The sequence below is a fragment of the Phocoena sinus genome, chromosome 9 (assembly GCF_008692025.1).
Source record: "Phocoena sinus isolate mPhoSin1 chromosome 9, mPhoSin1.pri, whole genome shotgun sequence".
Taxonomy (NCBI): Eukaryota; Metazoa; Chordata; class Mammalia; order Artiodactyla; family Phocoenidae; genus Phocoena; species Phocoena sinus.
Window position 1 is genome coordinate 1694513 of NC_045771.1, and position 24732 is coordinate 1719244.

Genomic DNA, 24732 nt, shown 5'->3' on the forward strand with positions numbered 1-24732 from the left:
TTTTTTGTTGTTGTTGTTCCAACAGTATGCTGGAACTTTGCCTTTGGAAACATGGGCTTCCACAAAGGCTTTCTTGTTGGTAGGTGATTGTCTAAGGCAGTGATCTCCAGGGGCACCCAGGCTGCAGGCGAGAGGGGCTGGGGCAGCTTGGAGCAGGTTCAAGGGCCACTTCAGGGTCCACAGCCTGTGACCCGACGCTTGGGTGGGTGAGACTCCTCCCGGGTCCCTTGGCTTATGGAGCTGGATCCCACGGCTCCCACTAAGGCAGTTTTGTCCGTGGATGAATGCCAAGCTATGTTGCTGGTTAGGGGGAATACAAGTGAGGGACAGCTTATTTGGCCATATTGCCAATGTCATCCTCAGAAAAACTTTTCCTTATCAGTATTTATATATTTCTTGTAAGTTTATTTTTAGGTATTAACTATTATGAAAGGGATCCTTTTCCATTGCATTTTATATCTGATTATTGTTGCTATACAGGATGCAATTATTATTGCATATTTATCTTGGATTTGAACATCTAATGGTTTAGTTCTAATAATTTTTCAAATGATTTTATAGATTTAAAATCCATGTGTATAGACAGTAAATATGGATTATATAATGCACACACATTGTATTTTTGTTTTCTTGTATTATTGCATTGGCAAGGAATGGCCAAAGTGTGATTGTGGGTAACCTATTTTGCATCTTTAGGGTTTCACTGTCTAAAATAATGCGTTTTTAGTTTCTGATATATAGTCTTTATTGAGACAAGGAAATTTCATTTAGTTCTAGTTCGCTGTCATTATTAGGAATGGCTGTTAAATTTAATATATTTTCAGTAAAGATTGAGATGCTTTAATATCATTTTTCTCCGTCATTTTCTTAAAATTTATTTATTTTATTTTTGGCTGCGTTAGGTCTTCATTGCTGCGCGCGGGCTTTCTCTAGTTGCAGCGAGCAGGGGCTGCTCTTCGTTGCGGTGCATGGACTTCTCATTGTGGTGGCTTCTCTTGTTGTGAAGCATGAGCTCTAGGTGTGTGAGCTTCAGTAGTTGTGGCTCACAGGCTCTAGAGTGCAGGCTCAGTAGTTGTGGCTCACGGGCTTAGGTGCTCCAAGGCATGGGGGATCTTCCCGGACCAGGGCTCGTACCCACCAGAGTCCCCTGCATTGGCAGGTGAACTCGTAACCACTGCGCCACCAGGGAAGCCCCTTTCTCAGTCATTTTTATATTTTATATTTCTTTCTATGTTTGCTATTTTTATAGGAGGTAATTTCAATTATATTTTCAGATTTAACAGCACAAAGCTGTATACAATAGTCTTTTATAATTTAGAGATCATTTCCACATATGTGATTATGCTTCCCACTCTGTGTATCTGCATTCTGCTTTATCTAATTTGTTTTAACCCTGGTGAGACTTTACCTCATAGTTGTACCTGTTTTGTTTTGTTTTTTTTGGAAGAGCTTTTTTTTTCTTTTTTAACAGCTTTATTGGAGTGTAATTGCTTTACAATGTTGTGTTAGTTTCTGCTGTATAACAAAGTGAATCAGCTATACGTATACATATGTCCCCATATCCCCTCTCTCTTGCCTCTCCCTCCCACCCTCCCTATCCCACCCCTCTAGGTGGTCACAAAGCACCGAGCTGATCTCCCTGTGCTATGTGGCTGCTTCCCACTAGCTATCTGTTTTACATTTGGTAGTGTATATATGTCAGTGCCACTCGCTCACTTCGTCCCAGCTTACCCTTCCGCCTCCCCGTGTCCTCAAGTCCATTCTCTACATCTGCGTCTTTATTCCTGTCCTGCCCCTAGGTTCATCAGAACCATTTTTTCTTTTTTTTAGATTCCATGTATATGTGTTAGCACACGGTATTGGTTTCTCTCTTTCTGGCTTACTTCACTCTGTATGACAGATTCTAGGTCCATCCACCTCACTGTTAATGTTTTTTAAACTCTGATGAGCTGTTTATCTTATAGTTTCTCTTTTCCAAAGTACCAGCTATTGGCTTCATTTACCAGTTTTACTTTTATCCTAATAAATTACTTATTTTATTTTTATACTTTCTACTTCCTACATTTAAAGATTTGAATGGTTGGTTCATTATTCTTTCATCTTTCTTGTTCAATAATAAATGTATTTGACACTACTGTCCTCTAAGTACAGCTTTAGCTATGTACCACAGAATAGCAGTGTCATGAACACCAGAATAGTGTATGTTAGATTCTAGATTCCCAAATACACTTTAAAATTCATTTATTTTATTGTGATTTTCTATTTTATTTCTTTTGTTTGTGCATTCCTCATTTATTCTTGAGCATGTCTTTGTGTAGAACATTTTTGTTTCATTTGGTTCAAATCTCCCATAAGCAGCTACTAGCAGATTTTTTTCAATGTAATTCAAGAATCTGTTAATACAGAAATTTATCTCAATCGTTGTTCGTTGTAACTGTTATCCTATCATCTTACGTTTTCTACTCATTATCCTTTCTTGTTGCCTTTTCCTGACTTGTACGGAATCTTTTTTTTTTTTTTATTTTTTGGCCGTGCTGCGTGGCATTCGGGATTTTATTTCCCTGACCAGGGATAGAACCCGTGCCCCCTGCAGTGGAAACGTGGAGCCCTAACCACTGGACCACAAGGGAAGTCCCTGTAGGAAATCTTTCTATATCACCACATATATATCCACTTTGGTCTTCATCATTGCTGTGAAGAAATCATTGTATGCATGCTTCCTTGGTGGCAGGCTCTTGGGTTGTTTATCGTTCTTCCTCTTTTATAATCATTGCTATAGTTAACATACTCATGAATGTATCTTAGAAAACATTATGAGCATATCTGGGGGGTAAATTTCTAGAGAAGGGATCAAAGGGAACAACTGTCAGCCAGCAGGATGGTACATTCTTAGTTCTACCGATGGCTTATAAGACTATTTCCCCCTCCTTCTTATCAGCTCTAGATAATTATCATCAAAATTTTCTATTCTTGCCAATCTAATAGGTGAAATAGGTTCTTATTCTTGCTTTAGTTTAGTTTTCTCTAATTATGAGTAAGGTTGAGCGTCTTTTTATAGAGTAATCACGTGTCCGTAGTCCTGTAAGCTGCTTGTCACATATTAAGGAAATTTGCTTCTAGTCCTTTGAATTGCAAATATGTTTTCCTGATTTGTCATTGGTCTTTTCATTGTTTCTCCCTGTACACATGTTTTGAAGTTTCATGTAGTTACCAATCCGTTCTGTTATGGTTTGTGTGTGTGTGTTTATTGTTTTACAGATCCTACCAGAGAGGTCCTTCTCACTCCCAGATGAGGAATTTACTTTATAATACCTTCTTCTAAAATTACTCTAAGTTTTCATGTTTAACTCTTTGTTCTGTATGGAATATATTCTGGTGTAAGGAGTGAATTCCACTTTTGTTTATACCCTCTCCTCCTCCCCTCCAACGCCCCCCCACTTCCTTCTCATGTCTGACTCAAGCCCAACTCCTTGGGATTTAGAAACTGTACACTAGTTCTACATTTCATATAGAGTTTATCTTTACTTTTTTTTTTTTTTTTTTGCGGTATGTGGGCCTCTCACTGTTGTGGCCTCTCCCGTTGCGGAGCACAGGCTCCGGACACGCAGGCTCAACGGCCGTGGCTCACGGCCCTAGCCACTCCGCAGCATGTGAGATCTTCCCGGACCAGGGCACGAACCCGTGTCCCCTGCGTCGGCAGGCAGACTCTCAACCACTGCACCACCAGGGAAGCCCTATCTTTACATTTTAATTGTTAACATTTCACTGCATTTGTATTCTCTCTTCGGATGTACATGTGTATATGTGGGTGTGTGATCTATTTAAGGGTTAGATGCAGACATCACAATTCTTCACCCCAAATCCTTCAGCATGTGACTCCTGAGAACCAGGACACTGTACCTGACAGTGACACTGCAGTGAACACACAACTGACACATGACTACTGTATAATATATGGTCTATGTTCATATCCCCACATATCCCAATTATAGCACTGGCTTTACGTTTAGTTTTGATCCAGGATTCAACCAAAGACCTCTCGTTACATTTAAATGTTATATCTCTCAGACATCTTTGTTCTAGAACATTCCTCTTCTTTTCTTTATAACACTTTACAATTGAAGTCAGCTGTTTCGCAGAATATTCCTCACTTTGGATTTGCCTGGTTGCATGTGTCCTCACGACTGGGTTCAGATGAAGCAGCTTTGGTATGAAAGTGCAAAGGCAGTGTTCGGTCCCGGCGCTCCCCGTGCACATTAGGGACCCGTGGGTCACTCTGTGCAGCTAGTGGCAGTCACTGGGCTGTGAAGATGTCTACCAGACCTTTCCAGTGTACAGACTTCTCATTCTTTTCATAAATTCTCACTGATGTGTGGGATGATTCTTTGAGATTGTGTGAAAATCCAGTTCCTCGACAGTTGTTCACCCAATAGCTTATAGTAATTTACTGACATAGTTCTCAAACTATCATTTGTGTGCATCTATACAGTCTGGATATATCTATAGAATCCTGGGTAAAATGAAATTCAGTGACCTAGTTCAATCATCTTTCAAATTCCATTAAAGCACACTGGCATTTTAAAGTCGTGGATTAACGCTTCCTAGATCATGCCTATAGCTCAGCGTGTGAGTTCCATCAAGTTGGAAAAGGTAGGAAAAATCATCAAATTGCAAGAGTCATTTCCTAAACAGAAGTGCAACAGAACAGGACCCCATACCCTGTCCCAGATGTCAACCGCACCCTATCCTGCTGGAAGGGGTGTGAATGACTAGGAGAAAACAAGGTAGAATCCCAGATTCTTGATCACAGCCTCTCACCCCCCTGCTTCTGCCCCCGACTTCTCCAAAGGCCAGAGCGGCTGCAGGACCTGCCCACCCTGCCAGAGGGGCGCCTCCTAGAGCCAGGACAGGGGACAGCATCGTGGGCCTCTCCAGCCGGCCGGCGCCACAGAAGCCACTGTTCAACCTCCGTCATCGAGATCCACAGTATTTTAAGGCCATTTGCTCACATACTGCCTTTAATGGTCTCCTATTCCTGAGGGCAAATCAAGTATATTTTCTTGATAAGTCCGAGGCACAGACATCACATAAGCCATGATTCTGATTTTCTTTCGCACATACTGATAGCCACCTTGCTTGGAACAGTTACCTAAGCGATCAGGAAGGGTATTAGAAAAAAAAATCTATTATCGCACTGCTTTAGAGTCGAGCCTAAATCCTCTTACTCTTACGATTCCCGCGCAGTCCTGGGACACTGTGAAGAAGCCCCTCACACTTCCCACCCCGGCACACAGAAGGTGGGCGAAGTTGCAAGACGCCAGAGAAGGAGACGCACAGACAGCAGCCTGGCGGCCTGAGGTCAGGCCGGGGGTCCGACGACAGCACGGGGTTGATGTGTTGATGGCAGCTGCACGGGGCCAAGGTCCTTACGCTTCACACGCCCGTGGAAGTCATACAGCGGAAGAAAGGGGATCCCGCACACAGTGAAGGGTAATTTTCTATCACTCATTGTTCCACGTGGGAGTGCAGCCCCCAAAATAGGTACGTTTTGAAAAGATCGAAATAAATGTGTGAGTGATGCTTCCACAAATAAGTGTAACAGGGAAGTGTGACTGTGAGTTTTATCTTAGTGATTTGAGGGTCACATCGTCAGAATAGCATACTCTCATACAGTGCTATCCTAAAGAAACGTGGACTATAGCACAATCTAAAACAGCTTAAAGACTAACTTGAACAATATGTTAACATTTGTAATAAATACAAATTTTCCGGTGCCTACTGTGTGCTATGGGTCAGGGCTGGAGCAGCTCTGCAGGGAGGGGTTACTGCCTTCACATCACAGGCGCGGACTCTGAGGCCACAGCTGCAGCTGTTGGCCTGAAGCCGCTGAGCTGGGGAGGGAAGACCGGGGACTGCGGCCCGGGTAGGCGCTCCTTCCTTTGGGCCCGGCCATTTTGTATGAGGCACATAACAGAAAGTTGTCAAAAAAGCCGAAAAGTACAGATAAGAATGGTTAAAAGAAAGGGTGGAAACTGAAGTTATTTATTTCTAAAACGCTCGCATTTGGTGACCCCAGGAGGTCCTCAATAAAATGGTAGCACTGCGGGCCTTTGTTTCTTTTTTTAAGTTCCCTTCCATTTCTCAGGGGATGTTTATTTAAACAACTGTCATAAAATGGCCAAACAGAAGTTGCTTTGAATTTAACCTTATTCCAATTTTATGAATTTATGATTTGACTAGAAGAGGAAATCTGAAAGTATGGACCGACTGGGTGAGAAAGCCAGTTTAAGGTGCCCGCATCTCAACCATTTGTAAAAAGCCCCAAACTGAAGTAAGGCTCAGGGTTTCACGGCCTCGCTGGCCTCCATGACCCATGAGTCACTGGCAGGGACCCGGCCCGGAGCGTCGAGGGCCACACCCACCTTTGCTTCAAAGAACTTTCTCCTCAACTTGGCGTCCGTGGGCGGCACCGTCCTCCTCAGCTCCCGGTACCACTTCCTGACCACGCGTCCCCTCCAGAAGGCCTGGATCCTGGAGCACAGAACCCCATCAGCCCCGCCGTGCGAGCCCCGGGACGCGGCCAGGCCACAGGGAAGACCCCCCAGCAGCTTCCAAAGGCCTCCGAGCACCCTCTCAGATGGGCAGACACGTTCCTGCGGCTCGGGGACCCCTCACCTGGTCGCACACTTTATTCTGAAGAGTCGGGCCCCGTCGTGAATCACTCTGGTTTGATAATGGCTCTTTCTACAGAGAGGACAGGTTTTTTTATTTCCAAACTTTTCAAAAGCCTGAAGGCATGCCTGAAGAAAAACATTTCGCTTAAAATTTTACGAGTAATTACTTATAAACAACATTTTTACTTCTAATGTAATTATAGTGTTCTTTTCTCTCATAATTATGAGACAGTCCAATTCAGATTATGAAGGGAAGAAGTTTCACCAGATGTTAACACCTTGCTCCTGAAACTTGCTCCAAAAATGGTATTTTATAAGAATATACATGCAGATACATCAAAAACTTCTGGGAACACCTCACGTGAAGGCGGATGGTCCCTGCATACGGGCGACTGTGCAGTGAACTCCGAGGACGAGAGCTGTCACCCACTGTGACGTACCTTACCAGCCACACTCTCTCATACAAACATCTGTGGCTCTTTTGCCACAGAAAATTCACCATTTTCAAAACAGGATGAATTGTACTCTAGCCTAAAGTCATATTTCTAAGCATAAATGGTGATTATGGATAAAATTAATGGTTCCTTTGAGGAGCCTTTACGTGAGAGAGACGAGGCTCCACCCCTCTGGGCTACAAGGATGCTGCGAGCACTTCAGGATGGGACAGACGCGGGTTACTCACCCTGTGGAACACATGGGAACATGAAAGCAGCACCTGTTCACGAGAAGACAAAGAGATGTTTGAAGTTTAAATTAGTTTAAAAAGAGAAGCAGCATAAATGCATTAATTAAAAGAAAAATTCTGACTATTTAAAAAGTAGGCTGTGTTGTTTCTTTGACAAATTTACAAAGCAGATTAACAACTGATATTTACAATATTTAGCGTTTAAGTTTAGCATAGCACAGGTATATAATCTCAACAAGAAAAACTAACTTAACAATCTGAAACATCAAACGAACACGTGAAGTTTGCTGTAGAATGAGTGTATATTTAAAACGGAAACAATTACAAAAGAGAAGTATTTCTGGGCAGATCCAAAGAGAGAGTGCACGCTGGTGAGGACCCAGGCTGGGGGGCGGGGAGCAGAGAAGGGAAAACAAATATCTTTCCTTAGGGCTTTGTTCAACTCAACTGCACTCTTGAATTTAATTAGCAATACACCCTAGAGACATATGAATCACTTTTTCTTTTTTAAATTCAGGGAAAGTGTGGTCTCCAGAAAATTCCACCTTCCTGTGACCCAAATTCTCCACCAAGTGATGACATTCTGGGCTGTGACAGAGGAGCTTGGACTGAACGAAGAAAAAGGTAGCTGGCTCTTCTGGAAGGAAAGGCCAGGGAGGGGTGAGACCAGGACAGCCAGCACGAAGCGACTCAGGCGCCCGCGGCCTCTCTCCAAATGTGTGGGACGGAGACAGGCGGCAGAGGCGTTTCACCAGCAGTGCAGGCTTCCACCTTCCCAGGGCCACGTGATCCTGGTGAAACTTTCCAGTTTCAAAGTGACCCCCCTGCCCCGACCGTGCCTTCGTTTGGTCTACACTTTTCTTCTTTAATGGGAAGAATGGAAGAAATATCAGAACAAACAGAACTGAGAAAGTTTTAAAACCTTTCCTTGAAACTTACTGCGTGCCACCAATAACCCTAAATTGGAAAAACTCAGTAATGAGGGTCCTTTTTAATTACCAGCCTTGAATCTAACAGCAGCCTTTCGTGCAGTCAATTGCTCATTGTCAGTAGAATCATCTTTCAGAGTGTTTCATCTATCAACAGACATTTGATGATCTATGTTGAATAATATTTTACTCTGTATATTTAAAATATACTTTTAGGGCTTCCCTGGTGGCGCAGTGGTTGAGAGTACGCCTGCCGATGCAGGGGACACGGGTTCGTGCCCCGGTCCGGGAGGATCCCACGTGCCGCGGAGCGGCTGGGCCCGTGAGCCATGGCCGCCGAGCCTGCGCGTCCGGAGCCTGTGCTCCGCAACGGGAGAGGCCACAGCAGTGAGAGGCCCGTGTACCGCAAAAAACAAACAAACAAACAAAAATATATATATATATATATATATATATATATATATATATATATACTTTTAAATGTCCATAAATATTTGTTATTGGCAAACACTCTCTGAGATAACAAAAATAAACGATTCAGCCTTGGTGAATACACTAAAAATGTCCCAGAAGTTCAGATTAGATTCTAGCTGTCCCAAGCACACTTCCTGAGCTGGCCTACTGTGGATCACGTGAATTGTTTATGTCCTCATCTGTTAAAGGGGTATAATGCCTACCTCAGAGACACATGAGATTAACCGAAGCCTTCTCAAATCATTAAATGTCGGGAAAATGCCGACTATTGTTTATGACTGAGGAAAAAGCTAAACATGAGAACAATAAATAAAAATGCAAAGTGAACACGTGTCTATAACCAAAAATGCTACAGTGAGAAATTTATAAAAAACAACATGGAAGAAATGGAGGGCATGTTGCATCCTGATTCCCCCTTAAGATATTCAACTTCAAACTTTCATGCTTCATACCACAGTCAGGCTAGATATTTATAGCATAATTAAGAAAGAGGTTGCTGGGGCCAGAAAGATTCCTTGTGGCTTTATTAGCTCTTTTGCTACTAAAATGCTAAATCATCCTAGAGGTATTTCTGTGCTTTAAGGGCTAATATCTTTCTGAAATATCCAACTTTCATATACGTAAGATTAGGTTCTGATAGAGAACTAGAACATAATAAGTATGTTTAAAATAACGTGTGAGTTCAAATTAGTAAAGAACAAAATTGTATGACTGTGAACTAACTCATTAACAGTGAAACTTACTAAAGCAAATTAAGTTTGAGGGTTTACGTGCCAGTGTAGTAAGTAAAGCTGGGGTTCCTAGGCTGTGAATTTTAAGCCTGCCTTTAACTGTATTTGCTGTATTTTTTAAAGCAAAGTTCCCAGTGCCTCTGTGTAGGAAGCATAATGCTATATGCATGCGAGAAACCACTACACGGCGGCCATTAGCTCAAAAAAATAAATCTAAGAATAGCAGAGTCCCAAACCTTCAGGAGATTAAAATTTAATTAGGCAGACAAAGTATGTATAGAAAAAACCCCTATGACATAGATTGATTGTATATTCTGCATATTATCATCAATCTTACTATGGTAAACTTTCATGAATAAAGATTGTTAAAAGATTTTACTTAAAGATCCTTCCACAGGTTCTTTGGAGATATTCAGGCTTGGTTTTTCTTTCATGGTTTCAAGTCACAAAACAACTTAAAAGTTCCCCACCCTTCTGCCCTCGGTGCCTTGCCGGCAGCGTCCCCACTCACCCCCAGCTGCTCACAGCCAGTGGAATGGGAACATTCCTTTTGTACAAACTCTGTACTTGAGAACTAACAGTATTCAGTAAATAAGTCTGTTTAATGAGGGTGTTTAGCTCTTTCTCACACACATACTTTAATTAATGGAAACAAAATGTAAGTCTTTGAGGGTCACATAGGAGGAAGAGACTGGAAAATGAAGCATGGACTCCCTTAGCCCCAGTTCAGAGTCCAGTCACTAGAGAATGCCCCACGGGCCTGCTTATCTAAGCTCACGCTAAACATCTGCGGGCGAAGTTCGAATTCTTCTTTGCATATTGGGCACGGCTGCATGGACTCCCCTTGCAGGATGGATCTTTGCTTCGCTTTTTCCCATTCATCTGATGACAGTGGCAATGGGGGAGGCTCAAAGAGGCCCGACTTCTGTGCTGAAGTTAAAACAATATGAAATACGAGTTAAATCTGTTTTAGAATATGGTAACTCATGCATAATTTTAATGACATTATTTTGCAAATATTAAAGCAAAACATTTCCATTGCATACTTTATCCCACCATATTTAGAATGCTGCTTTTTTACGGGTTCACAGAAGTCAAGGAGAATACTATCTTACATTTATGCTTTAGGCTTTTATTTACAAAGAATTCCCCATATCTATTTCATTTTCATGATTCTATAAGGTAGGCCGGACTGATATCACTTTTTTTTTTGCGGTACGCGGGCCTCTCACTGTTGTGGCCCCTCCCGTTGCGGAGCACAGGCTCCGGACGCACAGGCCCAGCAGCCATGGCTCACGGGCCCAGCCGCTCTGCGGCATGTGGGATCCTCCTGGACCGGGGCACGAACCCGTGTCCCCTACATCGGCAGGCGGACTCTCAACCACTGCACCACCAGGGAAGCCCTTTAGTATAGTTTATAGTGCTTGTTATCATTGGTGGATTTGTTTTTCGGTTTGGCTGCTCTCTTCTTTCTTTTTTTCTTTTTTAAATTACTTTGTAATTTTTTTATTTTGATAACTTTTTTTTTTTCTCCCTTTTCTTCTGAGCCATGTGGCTGACAGGGTCTTGGTGATCTGGCCAGGTGTCAGGCCTCAGCCTCTGAGGTGGGAGAGCTGAGTTCAGGACATTGGTCCACCAGAGACCTCCCAGCTTCACGTAATATCAAATGGTGAAAACCTCCCAGAGATCTCCATCTCAACGCTAAGACCTATCTCCACTCAATGACCAGCAAGCTACAGTGCTGGACACCCTACGTCAAACAACTAGCAAGACAGGAACACAACCCCACCCACTAGCAGAGAAGCTGCCTAAAATCATAAGAAGTTCACAGACACCCCAAAACACACCACCAGACACAGTCCTGCCCACCAGAAAGACAAGATCCAGCCTCATCCACCAGAACACAGGCACCAGTCCCCTCCATCAGGAAGCCTCCACAAGCCACTGAACCAACCTTAGCCACTGGAGGCAGACACCAAAAACAATAGGAACTACAAAACTGCAGCCTGTGAAAAGGAGACCCCAAACACAGTAAGTTAAGCAAAATGAGAAGACAAAGAAACACACAGCAGATGAAGGGGCAAGGTAAAAACCCACCAGACCAAACAAATGAAGAGGAAATAGGCAGTCTACCTGAAAAAGAATTCAGAATAGTGATAGTAAAGATGATCCAAAATCTTGGAAATAGAATAGACAAAATGCAAGAAACATTTAACAAGGACCTAGAAGAACTAAACAGCAAACAAACAATGATGAACACCATAATAAATGAAATTAAAAATTCTCTAGAAAGAATCAATAGCAGAATAACTGAGGCAGGAACACAGACAAGTGATGGGGAAGATAAAATAGTGGAAATAACTACTGCAGAGCAGAATAAAGAAAAAAGAATGAAAAGAATTGAGGACAATCTTAGAGACCTCTGGGACAACATTAAATGCACCAACATTCGAATTATGGGGGTCCCAGAGAAAGAAGAGAAAAAGAAAGGGACTGAGAAAATATTTGAAGAGATTATAGTTGAAAACTTCCCTAATATGGGAAAGAAAATAGTTAATCAAGTCCAGGAAGCACAGAGAGTCCCGTACACAATAAATCCAAGGAGAAACATGCCAAGACACATATTAATAAAACCATCAAAAATTAAATACAAAGAAAAAATATTAAAAGCAGCAAGGGAAAAACAACAAATAACATACAAGGGAACTCCCATAAGGTTAACAGCTGATCTTTCAGCAGAAACTCTGCAAGCCAGAAGGGACTGGCAGGACATATTTAAAGTGATGAAGGAGAAAAACCTGCAACCAAGATTACTCTACCCAGCAAGGATCTCATTCAGATTCCACAGAGAAATCAAAACCTTTACAGACAAGCAAAAGCTAAGGGAATTCAGCACCACCAAACCAGCTTTACAACAAATGCAAAAGGAACTTTTCTAGGCAGGAAACACAAGAGAAGGAAGAGATCTACAATAACAAACCCAAAACAATTAAGAAAATGGTAATAGGAACATACATATCAATAACTACCTTAAATGTAAATGGATTAAATGCTCCAACCAAAAGACATAGACTGGCTGAATGCATACAAAAACAAGACCCGTATATATGCTGTCTACAAGAGACCTACTTTAGACCTAGGGACACATACAGACTGAAAATGAGGGGATGGAAAAAGATATTCCATGCAAATGGAAATCAAAAGAATGCTGGGGTAGCAATTCTCATATCAGACAAAATAGCCTTTAAAATAAAGACCATTACAAGAGACAAAGAAGGACACTACATAATGATCAAGGGAATCCAAGAAGAAGATATAACAATTGTAAATATTTATGTACCCAACATGGAAGCACCTCAATACATAAGGCAAATGGTAACAGCTATAAAAGGGAAAATCGGCAGTAACACAGCCACAGTAGGGGACTTTAACACCCCACTTTCACCAAAGGACAGATCATGCAAAATGAAAATAAATAAGGAAACGCAAGCTTTAAATGATACATGATACATCATTCTCAATGGTGAAAAACTGAAACCATTTCCTCTAAGATCAGGAACAAGACAAGGCTGTCCACTCTCACCACTATTATTTGACATAATTTTGTAAGTTTTAGCCACAGGAATCAGAAAAGAAAAAAGAACTAAAAGGAATCTATATCAGAAAAGAAGAAGTAAAGCTGTCAGTATTTGCAGATGACATGACACTATACATAGAGAATCCTAAAGATGCTACCAGAAAAATACTAGAGCTAATCAATGAATTTGGTAAAGTAGCAGGATACAAAATTAATGCACAGAAATCTCTTGCATTCCTCTACACTAATAATGAAAAATCTGAAAGAGAAATTAAGGAAACACTCCCATTTCCCATGCAACAAAACAATAAAATACCTAGGAATAAACCTACCTAAGGAGACAAAAGACCTGTATACAGAAAACTATTAGACACTGATAAAATAAATTAAAGATGATAAAAGCAGATTGCTACTACCCAAAGCAGTCTACAGATTCAATGCAATCCCTATCAAATTACCAATGGCATTTTTCACAGAACTAGAACAAAACATTTCATGATTTGTATGGAAACACAAAAGACCCATAGCCAAAGCAATCTTGAGAAAGAAAAACAGAGCTGGAGGGATCAAGCTCCTGGACTTCAGACTATACTACAAAGCTACAGTCATCAAGACAGTATGGTAGTGGCACAAAAAACAGAAATATAGATCAATGGGACAGGATAGAAAGCCCAGAGATAAACCCACACACATATGGTCACCTTATCTTTGATAAAGGACACAAGAATATACAATGGAAAAAAGACAGCCTCTTCAATAAGTGGTGCTGGGAAGACTGGACAACTACATGTAAAAGAATGATGGCGCAGTGGTTGAGAGTCCGCCTGCCGGTGCAGGGGACATGGGTTCGTGCCCTGGTCCGGGAAGATCTCACATGCCGTGGAGCGGGTGGGCCCGTGAGCCATGGCTGCTGAGCCTGCGTGTTCCGAGCCTGTGCTCCGCAACAGGAGAGGCCACCACAGTGAGAGGCCTGCGTACCGCAAAAAAAAAAAAAAAGAAAAAGAAATTAGAACACTCCCTAACACCATACACAAAAATAAACTCAAAATGGATTAAAGAGCTATATGTAAGGGCAGGCACTATCAAACTCTTAGAGGAAAACATAGGCAGAGCACTCTGTGACATAAATCACAGCAAGATCCTTTTTGACCCACCTCCTAGAGTAAGGGAAATAAAAGCAAAAAATGAACAAATGGGACCTAACGAAATTTAAAAGCTTTTGCACAGCAAAGGAAACCATAAACAAGATGAAAAGACAACCCTCAGAATGGGAGAAAATATTTGCAAATGAAGCAACTGACAAAGGATTAATCTCCAAAATTTATAAGCAGCTCATGCAGCTCAATATCAAAAAAACAAACGGCGCAATCCAGAAATGGGCAGAAGACCTGAATAGACATTTCTCTAAAGAAGATATACAGACTGCCAACAAACACATGAAAGAATGCTCAACATCACTAATCATTAGAGAAATGCAAATCAAACCTACAATGAGGCATCACCTCACACCGGTCAGAATGGCCATCGTCAAAAAATCTAGAAACAATAAATGCTGGAGAGGGTGTGGAGAAAAGGGAACCCTCTTGCCCTGTTGGTGGGAATGTAAATTGATACAGCCACTATGGAGAACAGTATGGAGGTTCCTTAAAAAACTAAAAATAGAACTACCATACGACCCAGCAATCCCACTACTGGGCATATACCCTGAGAAAACCATAATTCAAAAAGAGTCATGTACCACAATCTTCATTGCAGCTCTGTTTACAATAGCCAGGACATGGAAGCAACCTAAGTGTCCATGACAGATGAATGGATAAAGAAGATGTGGCACATATATACAATGGAATATTACTCAGCCATAAAAAGAAATGAAACTGAGTTATTTGTAGTGAGGTGGATGGACCTAGAGAGTCTGTCATACAGAGTGAAGTAAGTCAGAAAGAGAAAAACAAATAGCGTATGCTAACACATATATATGGAATCTGAAAAAAAAAAAAAAAAGGTTCTGAAGAACCTAGGGGCAGGACAGCAATAAAGATGCAGACGTAGAGAATGGACTTGAGGACGTGGGGAGGGGGAAAGGTAAGCTGGGACGAAGTGAGAGAGTGGCATGGACATATATACACTACCAAATGTAAAGTAGATAGCTAGTGGGAAGCAGCTGCATAGCACAGGGAGACCAGCTCAGTGCTTTGTGACCATGCAAGAGGGAGGATATATGGGGATATATGTATAGCTGATTCACTTTTTTATAAAGCAGAAACTAAGACACCATTGTAAAGCAGTTATACTCCAATAAAGACGTTAAAAAAAAAAGACCATGTGGTCCAACCTCATTAGTAACTAATATGCATAATAATTAGATTTTAAAAATAAGAGCTCCTGAAAGAATGACTCATTTACTCCAAATTGGGGTTCTCTTCCTGATGTCTAATTTACATCTACCCTGCTCAGGTGACTGTTCCGAGGCTGCTTGATCATTTCTGTAAACTGTACCTGCACATGGAAGACAGTCACTAGATCACTGTCACATTCTCCAAGCCTGTGCCTCTCTTGTGAGATGCCGTGTCTAGGACAGAACTAGCACTGTTAGCAGTTCTGGGGAGAATGATAAAGTGTCCACTGGGCACTGCAGCAACCTCAGGCTCCCTCTTCGTGGTTCAGCTCCTGCCCACAGGCCTTCAGCTCCTCTGCCATCCATCACCTGCCTTCGGACGCAAGGTCCCAGCCAGACTTACTTTCCATACCCAGCATCACTGAAAACTTCATGGTGCTTCATCAAAAAATTAAATGTAGAATTACCATATGATCCAGCAACTCCTCCTCTTGGTGTATTCGCCAAAGAACTGAAAGCAGGGACTCAAGCAGGTATTTCTACACCAATGTTCACAGCAGCATTATTCACAGTAACCGAAAGGGAGAAACAAGTGTCCATTGATGGAATGGATAAACCGAATGTGCTATATGCAGGCAATGGAATGGTATTCCATCCTAAACAAGAATGAAATTCTGGTAGTGCTACGACATGAACGGACCTTGGAGATGTTATGCTAAAAGCAATAAGCACAAAAGCACAAGTATCGAATGACTGCTCTTATACGCGGCTCCTGAAGTAGTCAGATTCGTAGAGACACAAAGTGAATTCGCGGTTGCCCAAGGCTGGGGGCGGGGACAGAGTTTGGGAAGACGAAAACGTCCTGGAGACGGACAGCGGCGATGGTCGCTCAGCAGTGGGAATGCGCTTAATGCTACTCAACTGTGTGCTGAAAAAAAAAAAAAAAATAGTTGAAATGGTAAATTTGATGTTATGTATATTTTTTTCTCTCTTTTTTTAACATCTTTATTGGAGTATAATTGCTTTACAATGGTGTGTTAGTTTCTGCTTTATAACAAAGTGAATCAGTTATACACATACATATATCCCCATATCTCCTCCCTCTTGCACCTCCCTCCCTCCCTCCCACCATCCCTATCCCACCCCTCTAGGTGGTCACAAAGCACCGAGCTGGTCTCCCTGTGCTATGCGGCTGCTTCCCACTAGCTATCTACCTTACGTTTGGTAGTGTATATATGTCCATGCCACTCTCTCGCTTTGTCACAGCTTACCCTTCCCCCTCCCCATATCCTCAAGTCCATTCTCCTGTAGGTCTGTGTCTTTATTGCTGTCTAACCCCTAGGTTATTCATGACATTTTTTTCTCTTAAATTCCATATATATGTGTTAGCATATGGAATTTGTCTGTCTCTTTCTGACTTACTTCACTCTGTATGACAGACTCTAGGTCCATCCACCTCATTACAAATAGCTCAATTTCGTTTCTTTTTATGGCTGAGTAATATTCCATTGTACATATGTGCCACATCTTCTTTATCCATTCACCCGATGATGGACACTTAGGTTGTTTCCATCTCCTGGCTGTTGTAAATAGAGCTGCAATGAACATTTTGGTACATGACTCTTTTTGAATTATGGTTTTCTCAGGGTATATGCCCAGTAGTGGGATTGCTGGGTCGTATGGTAGTTCTATTTGTACTTTTTAAAGGAACCTCCATACTGTTCTCCATAGTGGCTGTATCAATTTACATTCCCACCAACAGTGCAAGAGTGTTCCCTTTTCTCCACACCCTCTCCAGCATTTATTGTTTGTAGATTTTTTGACAATGGCCTTTCTGACCGGTGTGAGGTGATACCTTATTGTAGTTTTGATTTGCATTTCTCTAATGATTAATGATGTTGAGCATTCTTTCATGTGTTTGTTGGCAGTCTGTATATCTTCTTTGGAGAAATGTCTATATATAGGTCTGCCCCTTTTTGGATTGGGTTGTTTGTTTTTTTGTGATTGAGCTGCATGAGCTGCTTATAAATTTTGGAGATTAATCCTTTGTCAGTTGCTTCATTTGCAAATATTTTCTCCCATTCTGAGGGATGTCTTTTCATCTTGTTTATGGTTTCCTTTGCTGTGCAAAAGCTTTTAAGTTTCATTAGGTCCCATTTGTTTATTTTTGTTTTTATTTCCATTTCTCTAGGAGGTGGGTTGAAAAGAATCTTGCTGTGATTTATGTCATAGAGTGTTCTGCCTATGTTTTCCTCTAAGAGTTTGATAGTTTCTGGCCTTACATTTAGGTCTTTAATCCATTTTGAGTTTATTTTTGTGTATGGTGTTAGGGAGTGTTCTAGTTTCATTCTTTTACATGTAGCTGTCCAGTTTTCCCAGCACCACTTATTGAAGAGGCTGTCTTTTCTCCACTGTATATTCTTGCCTCTTTTATCAAAGATAAGGTGACCATATGTGCATGGGTTTATCTCTGGACTTTCTATCCTGTTCCATTGATATATATTTCTGTTTTTGTGCCAGTACCATACTGTCTTGATGACTGTAGCTTCGTAGTATAGTCTGAAGTCCAGGAGCCTGATTCCTCCAGCTCCATTTTTCTTTCTCAAGATTGCTTTGGCTATTCAGGGTCTTTTGTGTTTCCATACAAATTGTGAAATTTTTTGTTCTTGTCTGTGAAAAATGCCATTGGTAATTTGATAGGGATTGCATTGAATCTGTAGATTGCTTTGGGTAGTATAGTCATTTTCACAATGTTGATTCTTCCAGTCCAAGAACATGGTATATCTCTCCAACTATTTGTATCATCTTTAATGTCTTCCATCAATGTCTTATAATTTTCTGCATACAGGTCTTTGGTCTCCTTAGGTAGGTTTATTCCTAGGTATTTTATTATTTTTATTGCAATGGTAAATGGTAGAGTTTCCATAATTTCACTCTCAGATGTTTCATCCTTAGTGTATATGAATGCAAGGGATTTCTGTGCATTAATTTTGTATCCTACTGCTTTCCCAAATTCATTGATTAGCTCTAGTTGTTTTCTGGTAGCATCTTTAGGATTCTCTATGTATAGTATCATGTCATCTGCAAACAGTGACAGCTTTACTTCTTCTTTTCCGATTTGGATTCATTTTATTTTTCTTCTCCGATTGCTGTGTCTAAGACTTCCAAAACTATGTTGAATAATAGTGGTGAGAGTGGGCAGATGTAATGTATATTTTACCACAACAAAAATTTAAAAACCCCAAGCCCCTCTCCTCATCCAACCCCTCGCGTTTCTTCCCTGCTCTCCCGGTCTCTTCCACCCTGGCTCACCAGGCTCTGCCACTCTGTTCTTATTTCAGCTCCTCAAATGCCCCAGGTCTCTTGCCTCAGAGCCCTGCCTCTGTCTTCTCCTCCATCGAGAACATTCTTCCTCTGTTCTTCACAGGTATAAACCCTTTTTATCCTTTGAATCTATGGCAGAAGCTAGCTGATGTTCACCAGCCTGTTCCCCTCCTCCTGGGCACACAGCTGGACCTTGCTTCCTAGCCTCCCTTGCTAAAAATAAAAATCAAAACCTTTTCTTTTCCTAACTTTGCAGTTTAAAATAATCTCGGACTTGTAAACGGTTGTAAAACCGTGTAAAGAATCCTCATGTGCCTTGCACTCGGCCTCCCCAGATGTTCACATTTTACACGACCTGAGTGCAGTGGTCCAATCTAGCAATTTATGTTGATCCAACGCTCTTGATTAATCTATACTCCCCGCAGGATGTCGTTCTTGTCTCACTGACATCGTTTTGTTCTGACCCTGATCACTCACAGGGCTCAGCTGGCCTGTCCCCTTGGCCTCCCAGGATCTGGGACAGCACCTCAGTCTTTATTTGCTTCTCTTGACGCTTTTGCAGAGCACTGGCCAGGAACTGTGTAGAACGTCCTTCCACCTGGGTCATCTAAGGTTTCCTCAGAGTTACACTTGGAGATGCATCTTTGGCGAGAACGCCCTAGGAGGGATCTGCGTCTTTCTGAGAGCCTGGCGTTGGACTTTGTCACTTGGTAAAGGTGCTGGCGCTTCTCCTGTGGTGAGTTGGTCCCTGGGGTAATGCCATGAGGCTGTGCCCCAACCTGTGTCTCAACACGACTCCCCTGCTAGTTCCAGTGTCCTCAGATGGTTGTTATCAGTGTGGTCTTTACCACATGGTGATTTTCTATTTCTAGTTCTGGTCTACTATACTTACAGTTGTCATTCTACTGTAAGAAAGAGCCTTCCCCATTACTTATTTATTTCTTCAGTTATTTATTTATGTCACTGTAGATTAATGGATATCTACTTTATTCTGTTTTACGATTCTTACTCTACTTATCATTACTGTCTTCACTTTCTTACTCAAATTGGCCCCATTATCACTTTTAAACTTCAGTACAGACATATCTTTCTGTAAGATCATAAGTTAAAATAATTTCTGTACCAGAGAAAATGGTAGTATTAATCTCAACCAGATTCTTTAGGTCTAATAAGTCAAAATATGAATGAAGATTAGCTTACCTAAAGTTAGTGGTGGTGGTTTTGGATCAAGAACGCATTCTTTTTCTGGATCTTCCGCTTTAGGGCCTTGTGTGGTTTTTTTAAGTCCAGTATCTATTATTGCTTTTGTATTTCTTTTTAGAGACTTGGATCTGTTCTCTGTCCAAGAGTGTACATTTGTCCATTTGTCCTTTGTCTTAGAATGATCTGCTATTGAAAGATTTCGAAGTTGAAGATCATGTAACATGTGATCTTGTAAAGCCACTGCAGTGACTGCCAAGTTATCCTGTTTAGATGAATGACCCTAGAAGTGGGGAAAAAAGCCTTACATGCAGAACATCATCTAATGTACCATTCACAAGAAAGCTTATGCTCTAACACTCAACCTTGATGCCATACCAGACCAAATCCAGTAGTAAAGAACGCTTTACCCATCATTACCCAAGTCAGGGGAGCAAAGCCCAGTCTCACCATTTATGTTAACGACATAGTAACATCTTTTCACTTAATTACTAAGCCTTAATTGTCATATGAACAAATGCATTCTGACGTATATAAGCTGTGCGCATGCCTGAGCACATTGTTTCACTGTAATTAGCCTCCAGGCAAAGCTTACTTCTGTTACATTAAAGAGAACCTTGCATTTAAGTGTATGCTTTTTTAGTGAAAACTTATACAAAATACAATTTCCATGCAGCTAAGAGATGCTTACACCAAGTACTACAGCTGACAGTTCCTCACTGAAGCAAGGTTTGCAAACTATTTTTTATACTGTCAAATAGCTGAATTAAAATATATTCATGAGTGGGGCTTCCCTGGGGGCGCAGTGGTTGAGAGTCCGCCTGCCGATGCAGGGGACACGGGCTCGTGCCCCGGTCTGGGAAGATCCCACAGGCCGCGGAGCGGCTGGGCCCGTGAGCCACGGCCGCTGGGCTTGCGCGTCTGGAGCCTGTGCTCCGCAACGGGAGAGGCCACAACAGTTAGAGGCCCGCGTACCACACACACACACACACACACACACAAAATATATATATATTCATGAGTAAAACAATGTGTATGTTTTTAAAAGGATTGTGTACCTTATTTTTTAACATGCTGACCCAGGAGAAGTGGTTTCTTGGCTATATCAAATTATATCATCATTTCATATCCCAGTCCTTTGATTCTTCTACTGTTGAAAAGCCAACAGAAAGCCAACGTTAGAGTGTACCTAAAATCTCTGATGAAGTTTACGGGGAAGAGGAATATGGAGAGTCTAACTGATGGTGGTGAGCGCACACCAGCACAGCACTAAGCTCTGTGCTCTGATCCCAGAGGAACTCAAGGCGGCCGTGACTTGATTCACCTGTCCTCAAGCAGTTCTCCTGACAGTTGGAGGGAACCTATTAATATGAATGAGAACAATCTGTTGCTAAATATAATGTTACTATATGTGGATACAACAAAATTTCAGACTACAAAGACCAGAGAATGTAAGTGAAATACCTCTTAAAGGGATACGATTAGAACAGGGATTTGAAGGACAGAGAGCAGGCAATGAATATGCTACCCCACAGGTACAAGGAAAGCACAGGCCCTCCAGAACTCAGCAGGTGTTTATGTTTTAGAGAAGGGAACAGTGGACGCTCTGGGATGTAAGAGGAATACTGTCTGACTTCACTCTGTCCACAACAGAGACATACATGGCTTCTAATCTTGCTCTACCTGTTTATACAAGATACGCAGCATATCTGAGTCTGTTCCCCCACCTCAAGACAGATATAATAACGCTCTCCTTGCAGGGTTACTGTTAGGATTAAATGAGACAACCTTTGTAAAGTATCTAAAATAGGTCCTTCTACACAGAAGATACTCTGTAAACAGTTATGCTTGATCCAGTTCCCTTCAAAGCTGATGGAAAGGCGCTTCCCTGGTGGCGCAGTGGTTAAGAATCCTCCTGCCAATGCAGGGGACATGGGTTCAAGCCCTGGTCTGGAAAGATCCCACATGCAGTGGTGGAACTAAGCCCACGTGCCACAACTACTGAGCCTGCGCTCTAGAGCTCACGAACCACAACTACTGAGCCCACGTGTCACAACTACTGAAGCCCACACGCCTAGAGCCTGTGCTCTGCAACAAGAGAAGCCGCCGCAATGAGGAGCCCACACACGGCAACGAAGAGTAGCCCCCGCTCGCCGCAACTAGGGAAAAGCCTGCGCGCAGCAACGCAGCCACACACACACACACAAAGCTGGTGGAAGAATTTAGAATTGGCCCTTTTAGTTTTTAGACAAGGGTATATCTTATGAAGACAAGAGTACAAAATATATTGGGATAGGGAGGAACAGTAAACTGCTGGAGTAATTAGGGAGTACTGCTGAGGGCTTGATTGTAGGACAAGAGACAAATTAATCCCAAACATGTATCTCAGGATCAACACCTACATTCAGTTAGTCCCACAGAATGAGCTTCCTAAGGGGTGAGTGCAAAATGAGGAAAGCAAGCACAGTGGAAAGGAGTCTGTGAGATCCCCAAGACCCCTTAGCAGTGAGGTGACAGCTTCTACGGCAACCCCGTTCCCCTTCAATTCTGGCATCAAGAGGAGAATGAAGGAGTTTCCATCTAATATTTCATCACAACAGTCCAGGCTGAAGAAATGGTAGAAGGTATTTAAAATGCTGAAAGATCACTAACAGAATCTTCTACTTTCAAAATGCCTACAACCTGGCAGAATATAGTTTGCATCATCCTAAAAATTGTTTAATAATCATAGCTAGCTATCTGCAGTCGACAATTTTATCTCAAGTGTCTACACTGTAAGCCACTGGGCTTAACATCAAGAGCTGTTAAAAACTGTGCCCCTTGTAAGTCCTATAGTGTCGTTAAATTTCAACATTAGAAACTATTTTCAACTATTTAGTCCAACTTCATTTTAAAAGGATAAAACATATGCAGAGATTACTGACTCCTCCAAAATTATATAATTAGTCTGTGGCAGCATTACGGTTAGAAACTTAATCCTTACCCAGTATTAAGAGCTAAAATTAATAGGAATATTTTTTCTTCGTAAATTCCATTGTTAACAATTAGTTAAAAGAGGTAGGGCTTGGTAAAAAGATACCACTGTGGTGGCAAAATTGTTACCGATTTGTCTAAGTGACTTTAAGCTAATTTATAAACATGCTAGTTAAAACACAGAAACACCAGAGAAAGTTTTTAAAAGACAATTGGACACATGTGTTGCCAGGTTTTATAACTTAGGAATTCCTTGTTTTACATTTTTGATGAGATTCCACCCAGGTTGGCCAGAAGCACACAAACAGTTGTAGAATGACAGTCCTCCTGTCCCTGGGTATCCGTGGGACTGGTTCCAGGACCCGCCGGTTTTCACCAAAACCCCAGGATGCTCAAGTCCCAGAATCAGCCTCCACCCGACCCCCGTCCTCCGCCAGGGAGAGTGTAGCACTGCGGTACATATTTACTGAAGAAAATCCGGGTATGGCCTGCAGGTGGGCCCCGCAGTTCACATCCTCGTTCAAGGGTCAACTGTATATGTTAACCGTGGACCCCCTTTCAGTAACGGGCTGGTTGTGGTTCTCAGACAGTGACCGTTCTAGGCTCTCCCAAGGGATGGCCACGGAGTAGGCGGGCTGCCCTGGGGACCCGAGGACCTTTGGGGCTGCACAGGACAGTCCCGGCCGCTCCCGCCTCCAGGGCGCCCCCTCCCCTGCCCTCCCCAACCCATCCCAACCCCTCCACCCTACTCCACCCCGGGCCGCACCTGCAGCGGAACCGACCCCGCCCTCTGCACACACACCGCGGCCGACGGCCGACGGCCGACACCCTCCGCCTCTGCGGCTCGCCGTTGCCTAGCAACCGCCGCCGCTCCGGTCACACGCCAGCGCGCATGCTCAACGGCCCAGTCCTGCCCCACGCTGAGCACCACTTTCCGGAAGCCCGCTGCGGCTCTGCCACATTGCGCATGCTCGCAGGTCCCGCCCTTCGTGCAGCCACACTGCGCATGCTCACCGGCTCTGCCCTGAACACAGTACAGAAGCCTCTGTCGCTCGGGCGGTGCTTTTACACCGCGCATGCTCATCTGCTGCGCGCCGCACAGGGCCGCGCCGCGCATGCTCGCCGCCGCGCGAGCTCGCGCAAGTGTCGGGGGCGGAGTGTGGAGTGCGGGGCGCGGACGCACGTGGGGCGCGTCCTCGAGTTCCCCGGCTCCGTGGTTTCCTTGGCTTAGCGCTCGTCGGATTTCGGCGCCCGGAGCGCGCCCTGCTGCGGGTCCTGGAGCCTTGGCTGCCCAGGCAGCCAGGCCGCTGGCCCTGCCTCGGGTGTAGCCTGGACACGCCTGGCCCACTTCTTTTCCCTTCTTTAAGCATCACATCCTGCACTGCCCGTTGTCCAGTGTCCGAAAACCATTGTTTCTTATATTTGAATTTTTTAGTTGACGGAGGTAAGCTTAAATCCAGTCGCTAACGCTTCATCGTGGCCCAACGCAGAGGCCAACAGAAGTTTGTTGAGACAGTGACTCAGCTGTGCTATTTAAACTTTTATTGAAATGAAGTTCAGCTGAAAGTACAGAGAAAAAATACAAAATGCAAATAGTCCTTTCTTTTTTTCACTTCTCTGAAAGTGAGGTCTAAAGAAGTTACCAAGTTGATTGGAAATACGTCATTGATTGTTAAAAGCCTAAAAGTTAAAGTTTTTGATGTACATTGGAGTAAATGATATACTGATGAAACAAGATAATCTGAAGCTTTATTGAAGATAATTTTTTTCCTAATGGAATTAAATTTTCTAAGATGGCCACTCCTATTTGGAAGTTTGTTGAAACAGACT

At 42.7% G+C, this 24732-nt stretch overlaps 2 protein-coding genes across 2 annotated transcripts in view; one reads left to right on the forward strand and one right to left on the reverse strand.

Moving 5' to 3' along the window:
• Positions 1 to 7983, forward strand: part of LMBR1 (limb development membrane protein 1) — a 179566-nt gene extending 171583 nt beyond the window's left edge. Inside the window, exons 16-17 of the transcript XR_004351439.1 lie at positions 5245 to 5490; positions 7877 to 7983. The gene's annotated coding sequence lies outside the window, so the exon portion shown is untranslated. The remainder of the gene's footprint in view (positions 1 to 5244; positions 5491 to 7876) is intronic.
• Positions 1 to 23768, reverse strand: part of RNF32 (ring finger protein 32) — a 38842-nt gene extending 15074 nt beyond the window's left edge. Inside the window, 7 exon segments of the mRNA XM_032643159.1 lie at positions 6423 to 6531; positions 6676 to 6800; positions 7357 to 7389; positions 10272 to 10423; positions 19930 to 20212; positions 20988 to 21079; positions 23669 to 23768. Coding sequence (XP_032499050.1) covers positions 6423 to 6531; positions 6676 to 6800; positions 7357 to 7389; positions 10272 to 10423; positions 19930 to 20212; positions 20988 to 21002 — 717 coding nt within the window. The 5' untranslated portion in view covers positions 21003 to 21079; positions 23669 to 23768.
• Between the last annotated feature and the right edge of the window lie 964 nt (positions 23769 to 24732).